The following is a 24,222-nucleotide window of genomic DNA, read 5'->3' as shown; positions in this document are numbered from 1 at the left end:
TGTAGGAGTCTGGGGTTAGACAGACATACCCAGTCTGGGGTTAGATAGACATACCCAGTGTATAGTGTAGGAGTCTGGGGTTAGACAAACATACCCAGTCTGGGGTTAGATAGACATACCCAGTCTGGGGTTAGATAGACATACCCAGTGTATGAGTCTGGGGTTAGATAGACATACCCCATGTATAGTGTAGGAGTCTGGGGTTAGACAAACATACCCAGTCTGGGGTTAGATAGACATACCCAGTGTATAGTGTAGGAGTCTGGGGTTAGATAGACATACCCAGTCTGGGGTTAGATAGACATACCCAGTGTATGAGTCTGGGGTTAGATAGACATACCCAGTCTGGGGTTAGATAGACATACCCAGTGTATGAGTCTGGGGTTAGATAGACATACCCCATGTATAGTGTAGGAGTCTGGGGTTAGACAAACATACCCAGTCTGGGGTTAGATAGACATACCCAGTGTATGAGTCTGGGGTTAGATAGACATACCCCGTGTATAGTGTAGGAGTCTGGGGTTAGACAAACATACCCAGTCTGGGGTTAGATAGACATACCCCATGTATAGTGTAGGAGTCTGGGGTTAGACAGACATACCCAGTCTGGGGTTAGATAGACATACCCAGTGTATAGTGTAGGAGTCTGGGGTTAGACAGACATACCCAGTCTGGGGTTAGATAGACATACCCAGTGTATGAGTCTGGGGTTAGATAGACATACCCAGTGTATAGTGTAGGAGTCTGGGGTTAGATAGACATACCCCGTCTGGGGTTAGATAGACATACCCAGTGTATAGTGTAGGAGTCTGGGGTTAGACAGACATACCCAGTCTGGGGTTAGCTAGACATACCCCGTGTATAGTGTAGGAGTCTGGGGTTAGATAGACATACCCCGTGTATAGTGTAGGAGTCTGGGGTTAGACAAACATACCCAGTCTGGGGTTAGATAGACATACCCAGTGTATGAGTCTGGGGTTAGATAGACATACCCCATGTATAGTGTAGGAGTCTGGGGTTAGATAGACATACCCAGTCTGGGGTTAGATAGACATACCCAGTGTATGAGTCTGGGGTTAGATAGACATACCCCATGTATAGTGTAGGAGTCTGGGGTTAGACAGACATACCCAGTCTGGGGTTAGATAGACATACCCAGTGTATAGTGTAGGAGTCTGGGGTTAGACAGACATACCCAGTGTATGAGTCTGGGGTTAGATAGACATACCCAGTCTGGGGTTAGATAGACATACCCAGTGTATGAGTCTGGGGTTAGATAGACATACCCCATGTATAGTGTAGGAGTCTGGGGTTAGACAAACATACCCAGTCTGGGGTTAGATAGACATACCCAGTATATGAGTCTGGGGTTAGACAGACATACCCCATGTATAGTGTAGGAGTCTGGGGTTAGACAAACATACCCAGTCTGGGGTTAGATAGACATACCCAGTATATGAGTCTGGGGTTAGACAGACATACCCCATGTATAGTGTAGGAGTCTGGGGTTAGACAAACATACCCAGTCTGGGGTTAGATAGACATACCCAGTGTATGAGTCTGGGGTTAGATAGACATACCCCATGTATAGTGTAGGAGTCTGGGGTTAGACAGACATACCCAGTCTGGGGTTAGATAGACATACCCAGTGTATGAGTCTGGGGTTAGATAGACATACCCCATGTATAGTGTAGGAGTCTGGGGTTAGATAGACATACCCAGTCTGGGGTTAGATAGACATACCCAGTGTATAGTGTAGGAGTCTGGGGTTAGATAGACATACCCCGTCTGGGGTTAGACAAACATACCCAGTCTGGGGTTAGATAGACATACCCAGTGTATGAGTCTGGGGTTAGATAGACATACCCCATGTATAGTGTAGGAGTCTGGGGTTAGACAGACATACCCAGTCTGGGGTTAGATAGACATACCCCATGTATAGTGTAGGAGTCTGGGGTTAGACAGACATACCCAGTCTGGGGTTAGATAGACATACCCAGTGTATAGTGTAGGAGTCTGGGGTTAGATAGACATACCCAGTGTATGAGTCTGGGGTTAGATAGACATACCCAGTGTAGGAGTCTGGGGTTAGATAGACATACCCAGTGTAGGAGTCTGGGGTTAGACAGACATACCCAGTGTAGGAGTCTGGGGTTAGACAGACATACCCAGTCTGGGGTTAGATAGACATACCCAGTGTATGAGTCTGGGGTTAGATAGACATACCCAGTCTGGGGTTAGATAGACATACCCAGTGTATGAGTCTGGGGTTAGACAAACATACCCAGTCTGGGGTTAGATAGACATACCCAGTGTATGAGTCTGGGGTTAGATAGACATACCCCGTGTATAGTGTAGGAGTCTGGGGTTAGACAAACATACAAAGTCTGGGGTTAGATAGACATACCCAGTGTATGAGTCTGGGGTTAGATAGACATACCCAGTCTGGGGTTAGATAGACATACCCAGTGTATGAGTCTGGGGTTAGATAGACATACCCCATGTATAGTGTAGGAGTCTGGGGTTAGACAAACATACCCAGTCTGGGGTTAGATAGACATACCCAGTGTATGAGTCTGGGGTTAGATAGACATACCCCATGTATAGTGTAGGAGTCTGGGGTTAGACAAACATACCCAGTCTGGGGTTAGATAGACATACCCAGTGTATAGTGTAGGAGTCTGGGGTTAGACAAACATACCAAGTCTGGGGTTAGATAGACATACCCAGTGTATGAGTCTGGGGTTAGATAGACATACCCCATCTGGGGTTAGATAGCCATACCCAGTCTGGGGTTAGATAGACATACCCAGTGTATGAGTCTGGGGTTAGATAGACATACCCAGTCTGGGGTTAGATAGACATACCCCATGTATAGTGTAGGAGTCTGGGGTTAGACAGACATACCCAGTCTGGGGTTAGATAGACATACCCAGTGTATAGTGTAGGAGTCTGGGGTTAGATAGACATACCCAGTCTGGGGTTAGATAGACATACCCAGTGTATGAGTCTGGGGTTAGATAGACATACCCCATGTATAGTGTAGGAGTCTGGGGTTAGACAGACATACCCAGTCTGGGGTTAGATAGACATACCCAGTGTATGAGTCTGGGGTTAGATAGACATACCCCATGTATAGTGTAGGAGTCTGGGGTTAGACAAACATACCCAGTCTGGGGTTAGATAGACATACCCAGTGTATAGTGTAGGAGTCTGGGGTTAGACAGACATACCCAGTCTGGGGTTAGATAGACATACCCAGTGTATGAGTCTGGGGTTAGATAGACATACCCCATGTATAGTGTAGGAGTCTGGGGTTAGACAGACAAACCCAGTCTGGGGTTAGATAGACATACCCAGTGTATGAGTCTGGGGTTAGATAGACATACCCAGTCTGGGGTTAGATAGACATACCCAGTGTATGAGTCTGGGGTTAGATAGACATACCCAGTGTATAGTGTAGGAGTCTGGGGTTAGATAGACATACCCAGTCTGGGGTTAGATAGACATACCCAGTGTATGAGTCTGGGGTTAGATAGACATACCCAGTGTATAGTGTAGGAGTCTGGGGTTAGACAAACATACCCAGTCTGGGGTTAGATAGACATACCCAGTGTATAGTGTAGGAGTCTGGGGTTAGACAAACATACAAAGTCTGGGGTTAGATAGACATACCCAGTGTATGAGTCTGGGGTTAGATAGACATACCCAGTCTGGGGTTAGATAGACATACCCAGTGTATGAGTCTGGGGTTAGATAGACATACCCCATGTATAGTGTAGGAGTCTGGGGTTAGACAAACATACCCAGTCTGGGGTTAGATAGACATACCCAGTGTATAGTGTAGGAGTCTGGGGTTAGACAGACAAACCCAGTCTGGGGTTAGATAGACATACCCAGTGTATGAGTCTGGGGTTAGATAGACATACCCAGTCTGGGGTTAGATAGACATACCCAGTGTATGAGTCTGGGGTTAGATAGACATACCCAGTGTATAGTGTAGGAGTCTGGGGTTAGATAGACATACCCAGTCTGGGGTTAGATAGACATACCCAGTGTATGAGTCTGGGGTTAGATAGACATACCCCATGTATAGTGTAGGAGTCTGGGGTTAGACAGACATACCCAGTCTGGGGTTAGATAGACATACCCAGTGTTTGAGTCTGGGGTTAGATAGACATACCCCATGTATAGTGTAGGAGTCTGGGGTTAGACAGACATACCCAGTCTGGGGTTAGCTAGACATACCCCGTGTATAGTGTAGGAGTCTGGGGTTAGACAGACATACCCAGTCTGGGGTTAGATAGACATACCCAGTGTATGAGTCTGGGGTTAGATAGACATACCCCATGTATAGTGTAGGAGTCTGGGGTTAGACAGACATACCCAGTCTGGGGTTAGATAGACATACCCAGTGTATAGTGTAGGAGTCTGGGGTTAGACAGACATACCCAGTGTATAGTGTAGGAGTCTGGGGTTAGACAGACATACCCAGTCTGGGGTTAGATAGACATACCCAGTGTATAGTGTAGGAGTCTGGGGTTAGATAGACATACCCAGTCTGGGGTTAGATAGACATACCCAGTGTATGAGTCTGGGGTTAGATAGACATACCCAGTGTATAGTGTAGGAGTCTGGGGTTAGACAGACATACCCAGTCTGGGGTTAGATAGACATACCCAGTGTATGAGTCTGGGGTTAGATAGACATACCCAGTGTATAGTGTAGGAGTCTGGGGTTAGATAGACATACCCAGTCTGGGGTTAGATAGACATACCCAGTGTATAGTGTAGGAGTCTGGGGTGATCTTCTTGGTGTCGAGGAAGGAGCAGAGTTCTGGTTCATGATACTGAAGCAGCAGTCTGTACAGGTGGAACGGACGGCCCTTCACTACACAGTCCCTGGACAGGAAGACGTACCGTTACACCTAGTGTTATTAAACATTCATCATGTTTAGCATAATATAATGTACAGTATGCATTAAGGTGTCTGTAAGAGAATAAACATGGTATAAATTAATGTAGACATTAATACATGCATTGCATGCATGCATTAACCCTAAACTGGTACACCTGATTTAATTAGTCAACAGCTTGATGATTAATTGACTAATTCTCAGTCCCTGAGAAACATCCCCACAGCATGATGCTGCCACCACCATTTTTTAAAAACCTTTATTTAACTAGGCAAGTCAGTTAAGAACAAATTCTTATTTCAATGATGGCCTAGGAACAGTGGGTTAACAGCCTTGTTCAGGGGCAGAACGACAGATTTGTACCTTGTCAGCTCGGGGATTCGTACTTGCAACCTTTTGGTTACTAGCCCAACGCTCTAGGCTACCCTGCCGCTACCATGCTTCACTGTAGGGATGGTGCCAGGTTTCCTCCAGACGTGACGCTTGGCATTCAGGTCAAATAGTTCAATCTTGGTTTCATCAGACCAGAAAATCTTGTTCCTAATGGTCAGACTTTTGGGGACTTTTTGGCAAACTACAAGCAGGCTGTCATGTACCTTTTACTGAGGAGTGGCTTCCGTCTGGCCACTCTACCATAAAGGCCTGATTGGTGTAGTACTGAAGAGATGGTTGTCCTTCTGGAAGTTTCTCCCATCTCCACAGAGGAACTCTGGAGCTCTATCAGGGTGATCATCAGGTTCTTGGTCACCTCCCTGACCAAGGCCCTTCTCCCCCGATTGCTCAGTTTGGCCGAGCAGCCAGCTCTAGGAAGAGTCTTGGTGGTTCCAAACATCTTCCATTTAAGAATGATGGAGGCCACTGTGTTCTTGGGGGCCTTCAATGCTGTAGAAATTTTTTGGTACCCTTCCCCAGATATGTGCCTCAACACAATCCTGTCTTGGAGCTCTAAGGCAGTTCCTTTGACCTCGTGGCCTTATAGACACACCTTATATAGACAGGTGTGTGCCTTTTCCAATCAATTTAATTTACCACAGGTGGACTCCAATCAAGTTGTAGAAACATCTCAAGGATGATCAATGGAAACAGGATGCACCCGAGCTCAATTTCGAGTCCCATAGCAAAGGGTCTGAATACTTATGTAAATAAGTTATTTCTGTGTTTTATTTTCAATAAATATGCAAACATTTCTAAAAACCTGTTTTCGCTTTGTCATTATGGGGTATTGTGGGTTGATTGCTGAAGATTGTCCGTGGTATGTATCTATTGTAGAGGTGTGTGTCTGTCCGTGGTATATATTTATTGTAGAGCTGTGTGTCTCACCGTGGGATATATTTATTCATGATGGCGTAGAAGCAGTTGTAGAGATCGGAGCGGGGCAGCTGCAGGCCCAGCAGGGGTTTGAGGAGGTGTGGCCAGGAGAGGTCAGGGGTGAAGGTGATGTTTCGGGACTTACAGTAGAACGTGATGACAGACTCTACGTCAGACACCATGTCACGCCCCTCCTCCTCCGCCACGCACCCCAGCTGGTCTGGAGACAGGAAGCAGAGACACAGGGTCAGAGGTTACAGGTCCTTACACTTAGCCTCACTGTCAGGACAAAGACAGCATGGAAACAGAGTTCAGAAAAATCATCCTGGAGTCATAAGCATCAAGCCTCTCAGAGTAGGAGTGCTGATCTAGGATTTTACATCATAATGAATAAGATGACGGGGGGGGGGGGGGGGGGGGGGGGGGCCTGATCCTAGATCATTATGAATAAGATGACATGGACAGGGGGGGGGGGGGGTGGGTGGGGGGGGCTGATCCTAGATCATTATGAATAAGATGACATGGACAGGGGGGGGGGGGGGCTGATCCTAGATCATTATGAATAAGATGACATGGACAGGGGGGACCTGATCTTATATCAGATGACATGGACGGGGGGGCCTGATCCTAAATCATTATGAATAAGATGACATGGACAGGGGGGGGGGCTGATCCTAGATCATTATGAATAAGATGACATGGACATGGACAGGGGGGGGGGCTGATCCTAGATCATTATGAATAAGATGACATGGACAGGGGGGGGGGGCTGATCCTAGATCAGAATGAATAAGATGACATGGACAGGGGGGACCTGATCTTATATCAGATGACATGGACAGGGGGGCCTGATCCTAGATCATTATGAATAAGATGACATGGACAGGGGGGACCTGATCCTAGATCAGAATGAATAAGATGACATGGACAGGGGGGGCCTGATCCTAGATCAGAATGAATAAGATGACATGGACAGGGGGGGCCTGATCCTAGATCATTATGAATAAGATGACATGGACAGGGGGGAGGAGGCCTGATCCTAGATCATTATGAATAAGATGACATGGACAGGGGGGACCTGATCCTAGATCAGAATGAATAAGATGACATGGACAGGGGGGACCTGATCCTAGATCAGAATGAATAAGATGACATGGACAGGGGGGACCTGATCCTAGATCAGAATGAATAAGATGACATGGACTTGGGGGACCTGATCCTAGATCAGCCATCCCACCCTGATACTGGATACATATGGCCCCTAGCCAGCCTTTCAAGCAAATGTGTCTTGTAGAAATTGATTGAAATAAGATACTAGCAAACAAGATGCCAAAGAAAGGTCTCAGGATTGATTCTTCAACCCACTAGAACATTCTCTCCCTCAGTTTGCGTCTCTTCACTGTGGCACCATGTGCTGGTCTACTCCCGGAGGTAAGGCCTGGGGTTTTCCTGGGCTCAGTGCCCCATGAAGGGCTGACTTTTCTGGGCTGAGCCCTGGAGCAGTCTCCATGTCAGTTCTGCTGCCTAACCTGCCCTGCTATCAGGCAGAGAAAGGACTGTGCAAAGCTGATGACAGCTGATAGTTTCTGCATAAGACCCAAACTGTATGAGAACCCAGCTTGTGTTTGGACTTGTGTTTCTATTGTCTATTCTCAACATTACTGACAGAGCTACAGAAGACAGCATTGTGACCGAGCTACAGAAGAGAGGATTACTGATCGAGCCACAGAAGACAGCATTGTGACCGAGCTACAGAAGAGAGGATTACTGATCGAGCCACAGAAGACAGCATTGTGACCGAGCTACAGAAGAGAGGATTACTGATCGAGCCACAGAAGAGAGCATTGTGACCGAGCCACAGAAGAGAGCATTGTGACCGAGCCACAGAAGAGAGCATTGTGACCGAGCCACAGAAGAGAGCATTGTGACCGAGCCACAGAAGAGAGCATTGTGACCGAGCCACAGAAGAGCGCATTGTGACCGAGCCACAGAAGAGAGCATTGTGACCGAGCCACAGAAGACAGCATTGTGACCGAGCCACAGAAGACAGCATTGTGACCGAGCCACAGAAGACAGCATTGTGACCGAGCCACAGAAGACAGCATTGTGACCGAGCCACAGAAGACAGCATTGTGACCGAGCCACAGAAGACAGCATTGTGACCGAGCCACAGAAGACAGCATTGTGACCGAGCCACAGAAGACAGCATTGTGACCGAGCCACAGAAGACAGCATTGTGACCGAGCCACAGAAGACAGCATTGTGACCGAGCTATGCAAGACAAAGAATTATCCATCCTATGAATTGTCTTGAGCAGGGCAGGTAGAATATAATATACACTGAACAAAAAAGTAAAGTGTTGGTCCCATGTTTCATGAGCTGAAATAAAAGATGCCAGAAATGTTCCATACGCACAAAAAGCTTATTTCAAATGTGCACAAATTTGTTTACATCCCTGTTAGTGAGCATTTCTCCTTTTCCAAGACAATCCATCCACCTGACAGATGTGATATATCAAGAAGCTGATTAAACAATGCCACAGATGTCTCGTTTTGAGGGAGCGTGCAATTGGCATGCTGACTGCAAGAATATCCTCCAGAGCAGTTGCAAGAGAATCTAATGTTAATTTCTCTAGCACAAGCCGCCTCCAACGTAATTTTAGAGAATTTGGCAGTACATCTGCCTCACAATCGCAGGCGTCGTGTGGGCGGGCAGTTTGCTGATGTCAACGTTGTGAACAGAGTGCACCATGGTGGTGGGGGGGGGGGGGGGGGGGGGGGGGGTTATGGTATGGGCAGGCATAAGCTAAAGACAACAAACACAATTGCATTTTATCAATGGCAATTTGAATGCACCGAGATACCGTGACGAGATCCTGAGGCCCATTTTTGTACCATTCATCCACCGCCATCACCTCATGTTTCAGCATGATAATGCACTGCACCATGTCACACAAGGATCTGTACACATTTCCTGGAAGCTGAAAATGTCCCAGTTCTTCCATGGCTTGCATACTCACCAGACATGTCACTCATTGAGCATGTTTGGGATGCTCTGGATTCACATGAGACCTGAAAATAGCTGTGCAGCGACGCTCCCCATCCAACCTGACGGAGTTTGAGAGGATCTTCAGAGAAGAATGGGAGAAACTCCCCAAATACAGGTGTGCCAAGCTTGAAGCGTCATACCCAAGAAGACTCATGGCTGTAATCGCTGCCAAAAGTGCTTCAACAAAGTACTGAGTAAAAAGGTTCTGAATACTTACGTAAAATGTTATATTTATTTATTAGAATTTAGCAAAAATGTAAAAAAAAATATATATAGTTTTTGCTTTGTCATTATGTGGTATTGTGTGTAGATTGATGAGGGGGAAAAAACGATTTAATCAATTTTAGAATAAGGCTGTAATGTAACAAAATGTGCAAAAAGTCAAGGGGTCTGAATACTTTTCGTAGGCACAGTATATACAGTACCAATCAAAGGTTTGGACACTTACTCATTACAGGGTTTTTCTTTATTTTTTACTATTTTCTACATTGTAGAATAATAGTAAAGACATCAAAACTATGAAATAACACATATGGAATCATGTAGTAACCAAAAAAAGTGCTAAACAAATCTAAATATATTTTATATTTGAGATTCTTCAAAGTAGCCACCCTTTGCCTTGATGCACACTCTTTGCATTCTCTCAACCAGCTTCATGAGGTAGTCACCTGGAATACATTTCAATTAACAGGTGTGCCTTCTTCAAAGTTAATTTGTGGAATTTCTTTGCTTCTTTATGCGTTTGAGCCAATCAGTTGTGTTGTGACAAGGTAGGGGTGGTATACAGAAGATAGCCCTATTTGGTAAAATACCAAGTCCATATTATGGCAAGAACAGCTCAAATAAGCAAAGAGAAACGACAGTCAAAATGATCAAAATCCAGAAAAGAGCCACTAAATTCTACAACCACCTAAAAGGAAGTGATTCCCACCCACAGAGAGATGAACCTGGAGAAGAGATCCCTAAGCAAGCTTGTCCTGGGACTCTGTTCCCAAACACAAACAGACCCCCAGGACAGGAACACATTTAGATCCAACCAAATCATGAGAAAACAACAAGGTCAGTATTTGACACACTGAAAATAATCACAAAAAAAGAGCAAACCATACCTGACCATTGTGACTGACCCAATATTAAGGAAAGTTTTGACTATGTACAGACTCAGTGAGCATAGACTTGCAATTGAGAAAGGCAGACCTGTAGGCAGACCTGGCTCTCAAGAGAAGACAGGCTATGTGCTCACTGCCCACAAAATGAGGTGGAAACTGAGATGCACTTCCTAACCTCCTGCCAAATGTATGACCATATTAGAGAGACATATTTCACAGATCCACAATGAATTTGAAAACAACCCGTTTTTGATAAACTTCCATATCTACTGGGTGAAATACCACAGTGTGCCATCACAGCAGCAAGATGTGTGACCTATCGCCACAAAAAAAGGGCAACCAGTGAAGAACAAACAACATTGTAAATACAATCCATATTTATGCTTATTTATTTTCCCTGTTGTACTTTAACCATTTGCACATCATTACAACACTGTATATAGACATAATATGACATTTGAAATGTCTTTATTCTTTTGGAACTCTGTGAGTGTAATGTTTACTGTTAATTTTATCGCTTATTTCACTTAAATAAATACTTTGCAGAGTTCAAGTAACAGACACATCTCATCATCAACTGTTCAGAGGAGACTGCATGAATCAGGCCTTCATAGTCAAATTGCTGCATAGAAACCACTACTAAAGGACACCAATAAAAAGAGACATGCTTGGGCCAAGAAACACGAGCAATGGATATTAGACCAGTGGAAATCTGTCCTTTGGTCCGATGAGTCCAAGTTTTAGATTTTTGGTTCCAACCGCTGTGTCTTTGTGAGACGCGGAGTAGGCGAACAGATGATCTCTGCATGTGTGGTTCCCCCCGTGAAGCATGGAGGAGGAGGTGTGATGGTGCTTTGCTGGTGACACGGTCAGTGATTTATTTACAATTCAAGGCACACTTAACCAGCATGGGTACCACAGCATTCTGCAGCGATACACCATCCCATCTGGTTTGCGCTTAGTGGGACTATCATTTGTTTTTTGACAGGACAATGAACCAACACACCTCCAGGCTGTGTAAGGGCTATTTGACCAAGAAGGAGAGTGATGGTGTGCTGCATTAGATGACCTGGCCTCCACAATCACCAAACCTCAACCCAATTGAGATGGCTTGGGGTGAGTTGAACCGCAGAAAACATGTGCTCAGCATATGTGGGAACTCCTTCAAGACTGTTGGAAAAGTATTCCAGGTAAAGCTGGTTGAGAGAATGCCAAGCGTGTGCAAAGCTGTTATCAAGGCAACGGGTGGCTATTTTGAAGAATCTGAAATATATTTTGATTTGTTTAACACTTTTTTGGTTACTACATGATTCCATATGTATTTAATAGTTTTGATGTCTTCAATATTATTCTACAATGTAGAAAATAGTAACATCCCTGGACCATGAATGAGTCGGTGTGTCCAAACCTTTGACTGGTACTGTATATATAACATAGATACTGTATGTAACAGTCACTCACCAATGAGCTGCTGGCAGCGGGTGTGTATAAGGTTCTGTTCTGGAAGATCCAGGACTCCATCCCACGAGGACAGACTGTCTCCTTTACCTGCCACATTCAGCGCAATCTGACAAAACACACCAACTAGTTAGTAGCTGACAGACAGGACCAGATCGTCAGTTGGTAGCTGACAGACGGGACCAGATCGTCAGTTGGTAGCTGACAGACGGGACCAGATCGTCAGTTGGGAGCTGACAGACGGGACCAGATCGTCAGTTGGGAGCTGACAGACAGGACCAGATCGTCAGTTGGTAGCTGACAGTTACCCCAAAACACAGGAGGAGACAGACTGGGAAACTACTGAGAACCACTGATGGCTCAGAGTTGTTCCCAGTCAGGTAAACCTCCTGGCTCTAGCTATGAGATATGCTATGCTAGTCTTCTGTTCTCCTCATTGAGCAGCTAATCAACAGTGGAGTGGTGTCTGCTAACGTTGGGGGTCAACAAACCAATTATCAGCTAAACAGATTAGAGATGTCCCCCCTCCCTAGTCCCTCACCCTCTGACCCTCCCTACCTAGTCCCTCACCCTCTGACCCCTCCCTAGTCACACCCCTTCCCTAGTCCCTCCCTCACCCTCCGACCCCCCTTCACTAGTCCCTCACCCTCTGACCCCCCCTCCCTAGTCCCTCACCCTCCGACCCCCCCTCCCTGGACCCTCACCCTCTGATCCTTCTACACCCCTCCCTAGTCCCTCACCCTCTGACCCCCCTCCCTCACCCTCTGACCCCTCTACCCCCCTCCCTAGTCCCTCACCCCCTCCCTGGACACTCACCCTCTGACCCTCTCTACCTAGTCCCTCACCCTCTGACCCCCCCCCCCCCCCTCCCTCACCCTCTGACCTCCCCAACCCCCTCCCTAGTTGCACCCCCCCTCCCTGGTCCCTCACCCTCTGACCCCCCACCCCCTCCCTAGTCACACTCCTTCCCTAGTCCCTCACCCTCTGACCCCCCATCCCCTTCCTTAGTCCCACCCCATTCCTAGTCCCATCTCATCCCTAATCAAATCAAATCAAGCTTTATTTATACAGCACATTTCAGACATGGAAAGCAACTCAACGTGCTTTACAGGAAAAAAATATATAAAATCAAGTCCCACCCCCTCCCTAGTCCCTCACCCTGACCACCCCCACCCCCTCACCCTCTGACCCCCTCCCATTCTATCCCTAGTCTAATTCCTCCCCCTCTGTTACGGTAGGCCGAACCCACGAACCCTGACCTCGCTCACCTTCCACAGCTTGGCTCTCTGCTGGGCTGGTAGCTCCTGGACTCGAATAACCTCCCCGGCCTCTTCCCCATCCAGCCCCAGCCCTCCCCCCAACCCCAGCTCCCCCTGTATGTCCATCTCTAGCTCCAGGTCAGAGCCTCCAGAGTCCAGGGCCTCAGCCAGATCCTGATCCCTGCAGGACAGAGAAACAGCAACACTATCAGAACGACATCTAACGCCTATAAAACACAATTTTTTTAGGGCAATGTTGCAAGACAGGACAAAGAACAAGACAGGACAGGTTAGAGAACAGGACAGGTCAGACAGCAACACAGGTCAGCGCAGAGAACAAGACAGGTCAGCGCAGAGAACAAGACAGGTCAGCGCAGAGAACAAGACAGGTCAGCGCAGAGAACAAGACAGGTCAGCTCAGAGAACAAGACAGGTCAGCTCAGAGAACAAGACAGGTCAGCTCAGAGAACAAGACAGGACAGGTCATAAAGCAAGAGAAAACAGGTCACAAAACAAGACAGGTCACAGAACAAGACAGGTCAGCTCAGAGAACAAGACAGGTCAGACAGCAACACAGGTCAGCTCAGAGAACAAGACAGGTCAGCTCAGAGATCAAGACAGGACAGGTCATAAAGCAAGACAGGTCACAGAACAAGACAGGGCAGGACACAGAACAAGACAGGTCACAGAACAAGACAGGTCACAGAACAAGACAGGTCACAGAACAAGACAGGACAGAGACCCAGACAGGACAGAGACCCAGACAGGACAGAGACCCAGACAGGACAGAGACCCAGACAGGACAGCTCAGAAAGCATGACAGGACAGCTCAGAAAGCATGACAGGACAGCTCAGAGAACAAGACAGGACAGGTTAGACAGCAACAAAGGACAGGTCAGAGAGACAAACACTGTTGAACTGTTTAAACCCTACATTTTTCAGCAACGTCAATAACACTTTAATACTGATATGCTATTTGTTTGACTACTGTTTCATCTGTATACAGGGCTTTTTCAAATGTCACGAGGACGAGTCTATTTCTGTCACCACTGAGCATCAAACACATTCCAATGTAAATCAAAGCATCAGCCACAACCTGAACATTCAGTTTACAGCATGTGTCTGTCCCACTGCTAGCCAATAGATAAACACTTTACTACCGTCACATTAAAAGAGATGACAAGGGATTGGTGGGATCTCTTTCATATAGTAACTGATAGGTGTTGGAATCTGATAATACGATAGGTAAGCAGCTCAAAAGAAATCAGATTGCTCAACAGAACAAGAGGAGAGTGGTCAAAGTCCCCTGCTGTTACCATGGTATCCAGGCTGCCTGACCCTAGCAGTAGTAAGGCTAGGCTAGAAACAGTAGGCTACATTGACTTCCTGTATCAAATATGGTCTGCAGTAACTAATAGGTGTTGGAATCTGATAGGTATTTGTATTTATTATGGATCCCCACAACTCTTCCTGGTGTTCGACAAAACGTAGGCATTTTATACAGTGCCTTGCGAAAGTATTCGGCCCCCTTGAACTTTGCGACCTTTTGCCACATTTCAGGCTTCAAACATAAAGATATAAAACTGTATTTTTTTGTGAAGAAACAACAACAAGTGGGACACAATCATGAAGTGGAACGACATTTATTGGATATTTCAAACTTTTTTAACAAATCAAAAACTGAAAAATTGGGCGTGCAAAATTATTCAGCCCCCTTAAGTTAATACTTTGTAGCGCCACCTTTTGCTGCGATTACAGCTGTAAGTCGCTTGGGGTATGTCTCTATCAGTTTTGCACATCGAGAGACTGACATTTTTTCCCATTCCTCCTTGCAAAACAGCTCGAGCTCAGTGAGGTTGGATGGAGAGCATTTGTGAACAGCAGTTTTCAGTTCTTTCCACAGATTCTCGATTGGATTCAGGTCTGGACTTTGACTTGGCCATTCTAACACCTGGATATGTTTATTTTTGAACCATTCCATTGTAGATTTTGCTTTATGTTTTGGATCATTGTCTTGTTGGAAGACAAATCTCCATCCCAGTCTCAGGTCTTTTGCAGACTCCATCAGGTTTTCTTCCAGAATGGTCCTGTATTTGGCTCCATCCATCTTCCCATCAATTTTAACCATCTTCCCTGTCCCTGCTGAAGAAAAGCAGGCCCAAACCATGATGCTGCCACCACCATGTTTGACAGTGGGGATGGTGTGTTCAGGGTGATGAGCTGTGTTGCTTTTACGCCAAACATAACGTTTTGCATTGTTGCCAAAAAGTTCAATTTTGGTTTCATCTGACCAGAGCACCTTCTTCCACATGTTTGGTGTGTCTCCCAGGTGGCTTGTGGCAAACTTTAAACAACACTTTTTATGGATATCTTTGAGAAATGGCTTTCTTCTTGCCACTCTTCCATAAAGGCCAGATTTGTGCAATATACGACTGATTGTTGTCCTATGGACAGAGTCTCCCACCTCAGCTGTAGATCTCTGCAGTTCATTCAGAGTGATCATGGGCCTCTTGGCTGCATCTCTGATCAGTCTTCTCCTTGTATGAGCTGAAAGTTTAGAGGGACGGCCAGGTCTTGGTAGATTTGCAGTGGTCTGATACTCCTTCCATTTCAATATTATCGCTTGCACAGTGCTCCTTGGGATGTTTAAAGCTTGGGAAATCTTTTTGTATCCAAATCCGGCTTTAAACTTCTTCACAACAGTATCTCGGACCTGCCTGGTGTGTTCCTTGTTCTTCATGATGCTCTCTGCGCTTTTAACGGACCTCTGAGACTATCACAGTGCAGGTGCATTTATACGGAGACTTGATTACACACAGGTGGATTGTATTTATCATCATTAGTCATTTAGGTCAACATTGGATCATTCAGAGATCCTCACTGAACTTCTGGAGAGAGTTTGCTGCACTGAAAGTAAAGGGGCTGAATAATTTTGCACGCCCAATTTTTCAGTTTTTGATTTGTTAAAAAAGTTTGAAATATCTAATAAATGTCGTTCCACTTCATGATTGTGTCCCACTTGTTGTTGATTCTTCACAAAAAAATACAGTTTTATATCTTTATGTTTGAAGCCTGAAATGTGGCAAAAGGTCGCAAAGTTCAAGGGGGCCGAATACTTTCGCAAGGCACTGTATATTTTTTTAAACATTACAATAAATTCATTGCAGAATTCACAACACACTACGTGTGATTTCCCCCTGTTCCATAAGGTGTATTTTTACCTGTTTTTAAATCTGATTCTACTGCTGCATCAGTTACCTGATGTGGAATAGAGTTCCATGTAGTCATGGTTCTATGTAGTACTGTGGAATAGAGTTCCATGTAGTCATGGCTCTATGTAGTACTGTGCGCCTCCCATAGTCTGTTCTGGACATGGGAACTGTGAAGAGACCTCTGGTGGCATATGTATGGGTGTCTGACCTGTGTACTAGTGGATTAAACAAACAGCTTTGTACATTCAACATGTCAACACTTCTTACAAAAACAAGTAGTCAATCTCTCTTCCACTTTGAGCCAGGAGAGATTGACATGCATGTCATTAATATTAGCTCTCCGTGTACTTTTAGGGCCAGCTGTGCTGCCCTGTTCTGAGTCAATTGCAATTTTCCTAAGTCTCTCTTTGTGGCACCTGACCACATGACTGAACAGTAAGTAGTCCAGGTGTGACAAAACCAGGGCCTGTAGGACCTGACTTGTTGATAGTGTTATTAAGAAGGTAGAAACTAGGGCCTGTAGGACCTGCCTTGTTGATAGTGTTGTTAAGAAGGTAGAAACTAGGGCCTGTAGGACCTGCCTTGTTGATAGTGTTGTTAAGAAGGTAGAAACTAGGGCCTGTAGGACCTGCCTTGTTGATAGTGTTGTTAAGAAGGTAGAAACTAGGGCCTGTAGGACCTGCCTTGTTGATAGTGTTGTTAAGAAAGTAGAAACTAGGGCCTGTAGGACCTGTCTTGTTGATAGTGTTGCTAAGAAGGTAGAAACTAGGGCTTGTAGGACCTGCCTTGTTGATAGTGTTGTTAATTAAGAAGGTAGAAACTAGGGCCTGTAGGACCTGTCTTGTTGATAATGTTGTTAAGAAGGCAGAGCATCGCTTTATTATGGACAGACTTCTCCCCATCTTAGCTACTAGTACATCAATATGTTTTGACCATGACAGTTTACAATCCAGGGTTAATCCAATAAGTTTAGTCTCCTCAATTTGCTCAATTTCCACATTATTCATTACAAGATTTAGTTGAGGTTTAGGGTTTACTGAATGATTTGTCCCAAATACAATGATTTTAGTTTTGGAAATATTTAGAACTAATTTATTCCTTGCCACCCACTCTGAAAGTAACTGCAGCTCTTTGTTGAGTGTTGCAGTCATTTCAGTCGCTGTAGTAGCTGAGGTGTAAAGTGTTGAGTCATCTCTATACATAGACACACTGGCTTTACTCAAAGCCAGTGGCATGTCATTAGTAAAGAATGAAACATGCAAGGGGCCTAAACAGCTACCCTGGGGAATTCCTGATTCTAACTGGATTATGTTTGAGAGGCTTCCATTAAAGAACACCCTCTGTGTTCTGTTAGACAGGTAACTCTTTATCCACATTATAGCAAGGGGTGTAAAGCCATAACACATACGTTTTTCAATTAGCAGACTATGATCGATAATGTCAAAAGCTGCACTGAAGACAGCCCCACAATCTTTTTATCATCAATTTCTCTCAGCCAATCATCAGTTGTTAAATGTCCTTCCCTATATGCGTGCTGAAAGTCTGTTAGCATTGTATCTGGTAAAACACAATTTTCCCCAGAAGTTTACTAAGAGTTGGTAACAGGCTGATTGGTCGGCTATTTGAGCCAGTAAAGGGGCTTTACTATTCTTAGGTAGCGGAATGACTTTCGCTTCCCTCCAGGCCTGAGGGCACATGCTCTCTAGAAGGCTTAAATTGAAGATATGTCAAATAGGAGTGGCAATATCGTCCACTATTATACTCAGTCATTTTCCACCCAGATTGTCAGACCCCGGTGGCTTGTCATTGTTGATAGACAACAATGATTTTTTCACCTCTTCCACAGACTTTACTGAACTCAAATGTACAATTCTTGTATTCCATAATTTGGTCCGATATACTTGGATGTGTAGTGTCAGCGTTTGTTGCTGGCGTGTCATCCCTAAATTTGTTAATCTTGCCAATGAAAAAAAAAATTAAAGTAGTTAGCAATATCAGTGGGTTTTGTGATAAATTAACCATTTGATTCAATGAATGATGGAGCAGAGTTGGCTTTTTTCCCCCAAAATGTCATTTAAGGTGCTCCAAAGCTTTTTACTATCATTCATCTTTGTTTCATAGTATGGTTTATTTTTATTTAGTTTCGTCACATCACTTCTTAATTTGCAGTACATTTGCCAAATCAGTTGGGCTGCCAGACTTAATTGCAATACCTTTTGCCTCATTCCTCTCAACCATACAATTTTTCAATTCCTCATCAATCCACAGGGATTTAACAGTTTTTACAGTAATTTTCTTAATGGGTTCATGCTTATTAGTAACTGGGATAAGCAAATTCATAAATGCGTCAAGTGCAGTGGCTGGTTGCTCCTCATTACACACCACCGACCAGCAAATATTCGTTACATCATCAACATATGAATCACTACAAAAGCTATAAAGAAGCAGATTGCTCTACAGAGCAAGAGGAGAGCAGACCATTTTAAAAACAGGAAGGCAATAAAGCCTACCGTTTCTATTCTGCTGCATTAGGATAGTACTGAGGAAGGGACTGAGACTAAAGCCACTGTCACAGCATACTTCAGTCATTTTACTTTTCAATACAGCTAAAGTAAACCTATTACATGGAAAATATATTGTCAAACATCGTAGTAATTAAATCATCTTTCGTTTCTCAGATATATTCCGCAAATGTAATCCTTGCTTGAGACTTAATTATTATTTTTATTTTTTTCCCTTCATTTTTGATTTACTCTTTTTATTATTATATACATTTAATAAAACATTTTGTAGTCTGAATAATAATAACAATAAAAACGTGAATATTAATAAATTAAAAAAAAGAATAATATGACATGAATAATAACAATAATATGAATAATAATATTGCTCCATCCATCTGCCCAGAGGAGAATTAGCGGTATCTTTTTCCCCTCTCCAATCCACTACAAAGCAGGATGAACAGTGACATGGAGGTCATTGTTAACCTGCCTGCTGCCCAGGGACTCCGCTCTTCTGTTACATAAAGCAGACAGACAGACAGACAGACCTGGAAAATGGGCAGATGGGCAGATGGGAAATACAGACACTGCATAATATGTGCAAGTAAACATTAGCACAAAGCTCAGGTACTGTATAGTAGATCTAACCCTAGATACTGTACAGTAGACCAAATCGTATGTCACATGCGCCGAACACAACAAGTGTAGACATTACAGTGAAAAGCTTACTTTACAAGCCCTTAACTTCTTCGATATAGGGGGCGCTCTTTTAATTTTTGGATGAAAAACGTTCCCGTTTTAAACAAGATATTTTGTCACAAAAAGATGCTCGACTATGCATATAATTGACAGCTTTGGAAAGAAAACACTCTGGCGTTTCCAAAACTGCAAAGATATTGTCTGTGAGTGCCACAGAACTGATGTTACAGAAAAAACCCAGATAAAAATACAATCAGGAAGTGCCGCATTTTTTTAAACCGCCTCATGGCAATGACTCCTTATATGGCTGTGGAGGAGCTAGGAGTCAGCTTACCTTTTCCACGTTTTCCCCAAGGTGTCTGCAGCATTGTGACGTATTTGTAGGCATATCATTGGAAGATTGACCATAAGAGACTACATTTACCAGGTGGTCGCTTGGTGTCCTCCGTCACAATTATTGCGTAATCCTCAGCTGCAGTATTTTTCCGTTTTCTTCTGATGCGAAGCCAGCTGCCACCACTGATAGATTATCGAATAGATATGTGAAAAACACCTTGAGGGTTGATTCTAAACAACGTTTGCCATGTTTCTGTCGATATTATGGAGCTAATTTGGAAAAAAGTTTGGCGTTGTAAGTGACTGCATTTTCGTTTTTTTTTTCTTAGCCAAACGTGATAAACAAAACGGAGCTATTTCTCTTACACAAATAATATTTTTGGAAAAACTGAACATTTGCTATCTAACTGAGAGTCTCCTCATTGAAAACATCCGAAGTTCTTCAAAGGTAAATGCTTTCATTTGAATGCTTTTCTTGTTTTTGTGAAAATGTTGCCTGCTGAATGCCAGGCTTAATGCTATGCTAGGCTATCAATACTCTTACACAAATGCTTGTGTAGCTTTGGTTAAAGCATATTTTGAAAATCTGAGATGACAGTGTTGTTAACAAAAAGCTAAGCTTGTGTGTCAATATATTTATTTCATTTGCGATTTTCATGAATAGGAAACGTTGCGTTATGGTAATGAGCTTGAGGCTATGATTACGCTCCCGGATACGGGGTTGCTCGACGCTAGAGGTTAACCAACAATGCAGTTAAGAAAAATACCTAAAAAGAAATAAAAGTAGCATGATTAAACAGCAGCAGTAAAATAACAATAGCGAGGCTATATACAGGGTATTACGGTACAGAGTCAATGTGGAGGCTATATACAGGGTATTACGGTACAGAGTCAATGTGGAGACTATATACAGGGTGTTACGGTACAGAGTCAATGTGGAGGCTATATACAGGGGTGTTACAGTACAGAGTCAATGTGGAGGCTATATACAGGGGTGTTACGGTACAGAGTCAATGTGGAGGCTATATACAGGGGGTACCGGTACAGAGTCAATGTGGAGGCTATATACAGGGGGTACCGGTACAGAGTCAATGTGGAGGCTATATACAGGGGGTACCGGTACAGAGTCAATGTGGAGGCTATATACAGGGTGTTACGGTACAGAGTCAATGTGGAGACTATATACAGGGTGTTACGGTGCAGAGTCAATGTGGAGGCTATATACAGGGTGTTACGGTACAGAGTTGATGAGGAGGCTATACAGGGAGTACCGGTACAGAGTATATACAGGGTGTTGCGGTACAGAGTCAATGTGGAGGCTATATACAGGGGGTACCGGTACAGAGTCAATGTGGAGGCTATATACAGGGGGTACCGGTACAGAGTCAATGTGGAGGCTATATACAGGGGGTACCGGTACAGAGTCAATGTGGAGGCTATATACAGGGGGTACCGGTACAGAGTCAATGTGGAGGCTATATACAGGGGGTACCGGTACAGAGTCAATGTGGAGGCTATATACAGGGTGTTACGGTACAGAGTCAATGTGGAGGCTATATACAGGGGGTACCGGTACAGAGTCAATGTGGAGGCTATATACAGGGGGTACCGGTACAGAGTCAATGTGGAGGCTATATACAGGGGGTACCGGTACAGAGTCAATGTGGAGGCTATATACAGGGTGTTACGGTACAGAGTCAATGTGGAGGCTATATACAGGGTATTACGGTACAGAGTCAATGTGGAGGCTATATACAGGGTATTACGGTACAGAGTCAATGTGGAGGCTATATACAGGGGGTACCGGTACAGAGTCAATGTGGAGGCTATATACAGGGGGTACCGGTACAGAGTCAATGTGGAGGCTATATACAGGGGGTACCGGTACAGAGTCAATGTGGAGGCTATATACAGGGGGTACCGGTACAGAGTCAATGTGGAGGCTATATACAGGGGGTACCGGTACAGAGTCAATGTGGAGGCTATATACAGGGGGTACCGGTACAGAGTCAATGTGGAGGCTATATACAGGGTATTACAGTACAGAGTCAATGTGGAGGCTATATACAGGGTGTTACGGTACAGAGTTGATGAGGAGGCTATACAGGGAGTACCGGTACAGAGTATATACAGGGTGTTGCGGTACAGAGTCGATGTGGAGGCTATATACAGGGGGTACCGGTACAGAGTCAATGTGGAGGCTATATACAGGGGGTACCGGTACAGAGTCAATGTGGAGGCTATATACAGGGGGTACCGGTACAGAGTCAATGTGGAGGCTATATACAGGGGGTACCGGTACAGAGTCAATGTGGAGGCTATATACAGGGGGTACCGGTACAGAGTCAATGTGGAGGCTATATACAGGGTGTTACGGTACAGAGTCAATGTGGAGGCTATATACAGGGGGTACCGGTACAGAGTCAATGTGGAGGCTATATACAGGGGGTACCGGTACAGAGTCAATGTGGAGGCTATATACAGGGGGTACCGGTACAGAGTCAATGTGGAGGCTATATACAGGGTGTTACGGTACAGAGTCAATGTGGAGGCTATATACAGGGTATTACGGTACAGAGTCAATGTGGAGGCTATATACAGGGTATTACGGTACAGAGTCAATGTGGAGGCTATATACAGGGGGTACCGGTACAGAGTCAATGTGGAGGCTATATACAGGGGGTACCGGTACAGAGTCAATGTGGAGGCTATATACAGGGGGTACTGGTACAGAGTCAATGTGGAGGCTATATACAGGGTGTTACGGTACAGAGTTGATGAGGAGGCTATACAGGGAGTACCGGTACAGAGTATATACAGGGTGTTGCGGTACAGAGTCGATGTGGAGGCTATATACAGGGGGTACCGGTACAGAGTCAATGTGGAGGCTATATACAGGGGGTACCGGTACAGAGTCAATGTGGAGGCTATATATAGGGGGTACCGGTACAGAGTCAATGTGGAGGCTATATACAGGGTGTTACGGTACAGAGTCAATGTGGAGGCTATATACAGGGGGTACCGGTACAGAGTCAATGTGGAGGCTAGATACAGGGGGTACCGGTACAGAGTCAATGTGGAGGCTATATACAGGGGGTACCGGTACAGAGTCAATGTGGAGGCTATATACAGGGTATTACGGTACAGAGTCAATGTGGAGGCTATATACAGGGTATTACGGTACAGAGTCAATGTGGAGGCTATATACAGGGTATTACGGTACAGAGTCAATGTGGAGGCTATATACAGGGTGTAACGGTACAGAGTCAATGTGGAGGCTATATACAGGGGGTACCGGTACAGAGTCAATGTGGAGGCTATATACAGGGGGTACCGGTACAGAGTCAATGTGGAGGCTATATACAGGGGGTACTGGTACAGAGTCAATGTGGAGGCAATATACAGGGTGTTACGGTACAGAGTCAATGTGGAGGCTATATAAAGGGGGTACCGGTACAGAGTCAATGTGGAGGCTATATACAGGGTATTACAGTGCAGAGTCAATGTGGAGGCTATATACAGGGTATTACGGTACAGAGTCAATGTGGAGGCTATATACAGGGTGTTACGGTACAGAGTCAATGTGGAGGCTATATACAGGGGGTACCGGTACAGAGTCAATGTGGAGGCTATATACAGGGGGTACCGGTACAGAGTCAATGTGGAGGCTATATACAGCGGGTACCGGTACAGAGTCAATGTGGAGGCTATATAAAGGGGGTACCGGTACAGAGTCAATGTGGAGGCTATATACAGGGGGTACCGGTACAGAGTCAATGTGGAGGCTATATACAGGGGGTACCGGTACAGAGTCAATGTGGAGGCTATATACAGGGGGTACCGGTACAGAGTCAATGTGGAGGCTATATACAGGGGGTACCGGAACAGAGTCAATGTGGAGGCTATATACAGGGGGTACCGGTACAGAGTCAATGTGGAGGCTATATACAGGGTATTACAGTACAGAGTCAATGTGGAGGCTATATACAGGGTATTACGGTACAGAGTCAATGTGGAGGCTATATACAGGGGGTACCGGTACAGAGTCAATGTGGAGGCTATATACAGGGGGTACCGGTACAGAGTCAATGTGGAGGCTATATACAGGGGGTACCGGTACAGAGTCAATGTGGAGGCTATATACAGCGGGTACCGGTACAGAGTCAATGTGGAGGCTATATACAGGGGGTACCGGTACAGAGTCAATGTGGAGGCTATATACAGGGGGTACCGGTACAGAGTCAATGTGGAGGCTATATACAGGGGGTACCGGTACAGAGTCAATGTGGAGGCTATATACAGGGTGTTACGGTACAGAGTCAATGTGGAGGCTATATACAGGGGGTACCTGTACAGAGTCAATGTGGAGGCTATATA

The 24,222-nt window shown here is 45.0% G+C and overlaps 1 protein-coding gene across 1 annotated transcript in view; it reads right to left on the bottom strand.

The window, feature by feature from the left end:
- The window catches only part of LOC139411717 (TBC1 domain family, member 23), a 78,700-nt gene that overhangs the window by 40,202 nt on the left and 14,276 nt on the right, over window positions 1-24,222 (bottom strand). Inside the window, exons 2-5 of the mRNA XM_071158431.1 lie at window positions 13,107-13,278; window positions 11,842-11,947; window positions 6,236-6,443; window positions 4,778-4,901 (exon numbers count right to left, since the gene is read on the bottom strand). Of these exons, the coding sequence (XP_071014532.1) occupies window positions 4,778-4,901; window positions 6,236-6,443; window positions 11,842-11,947; window positions 13,107-13,278 (610 nt within the window). The remainder of the gene's footprint in view (window positions 1-4,777; window positions 4,902-6,235; window positions 6,444-11,841; window positions 11,948-13,106; window positions 13,279-24,222) is intronic.

Source organism: Oncorhynchus clarkii, chromosome 1 (genome assembly GCF_045791955.1).
Source record: "Oncorhynchus clarkii lewisi isolate Uvic-CL-2024 chromosome 1, UVic_Ocla_1.0, whole genome shotgun sequence".
In the NCBI taxonomy this organism is placed as follows: Eukaryota; Metazoa; Chordata; class Actinopteri; order Salmoniformes; family Salmonidae; genus Oncorhynchus; species Oncorhynchus clarkii.
This window is presented reverse-complemented; position numbering and strand designations above follow the sequence as displayed.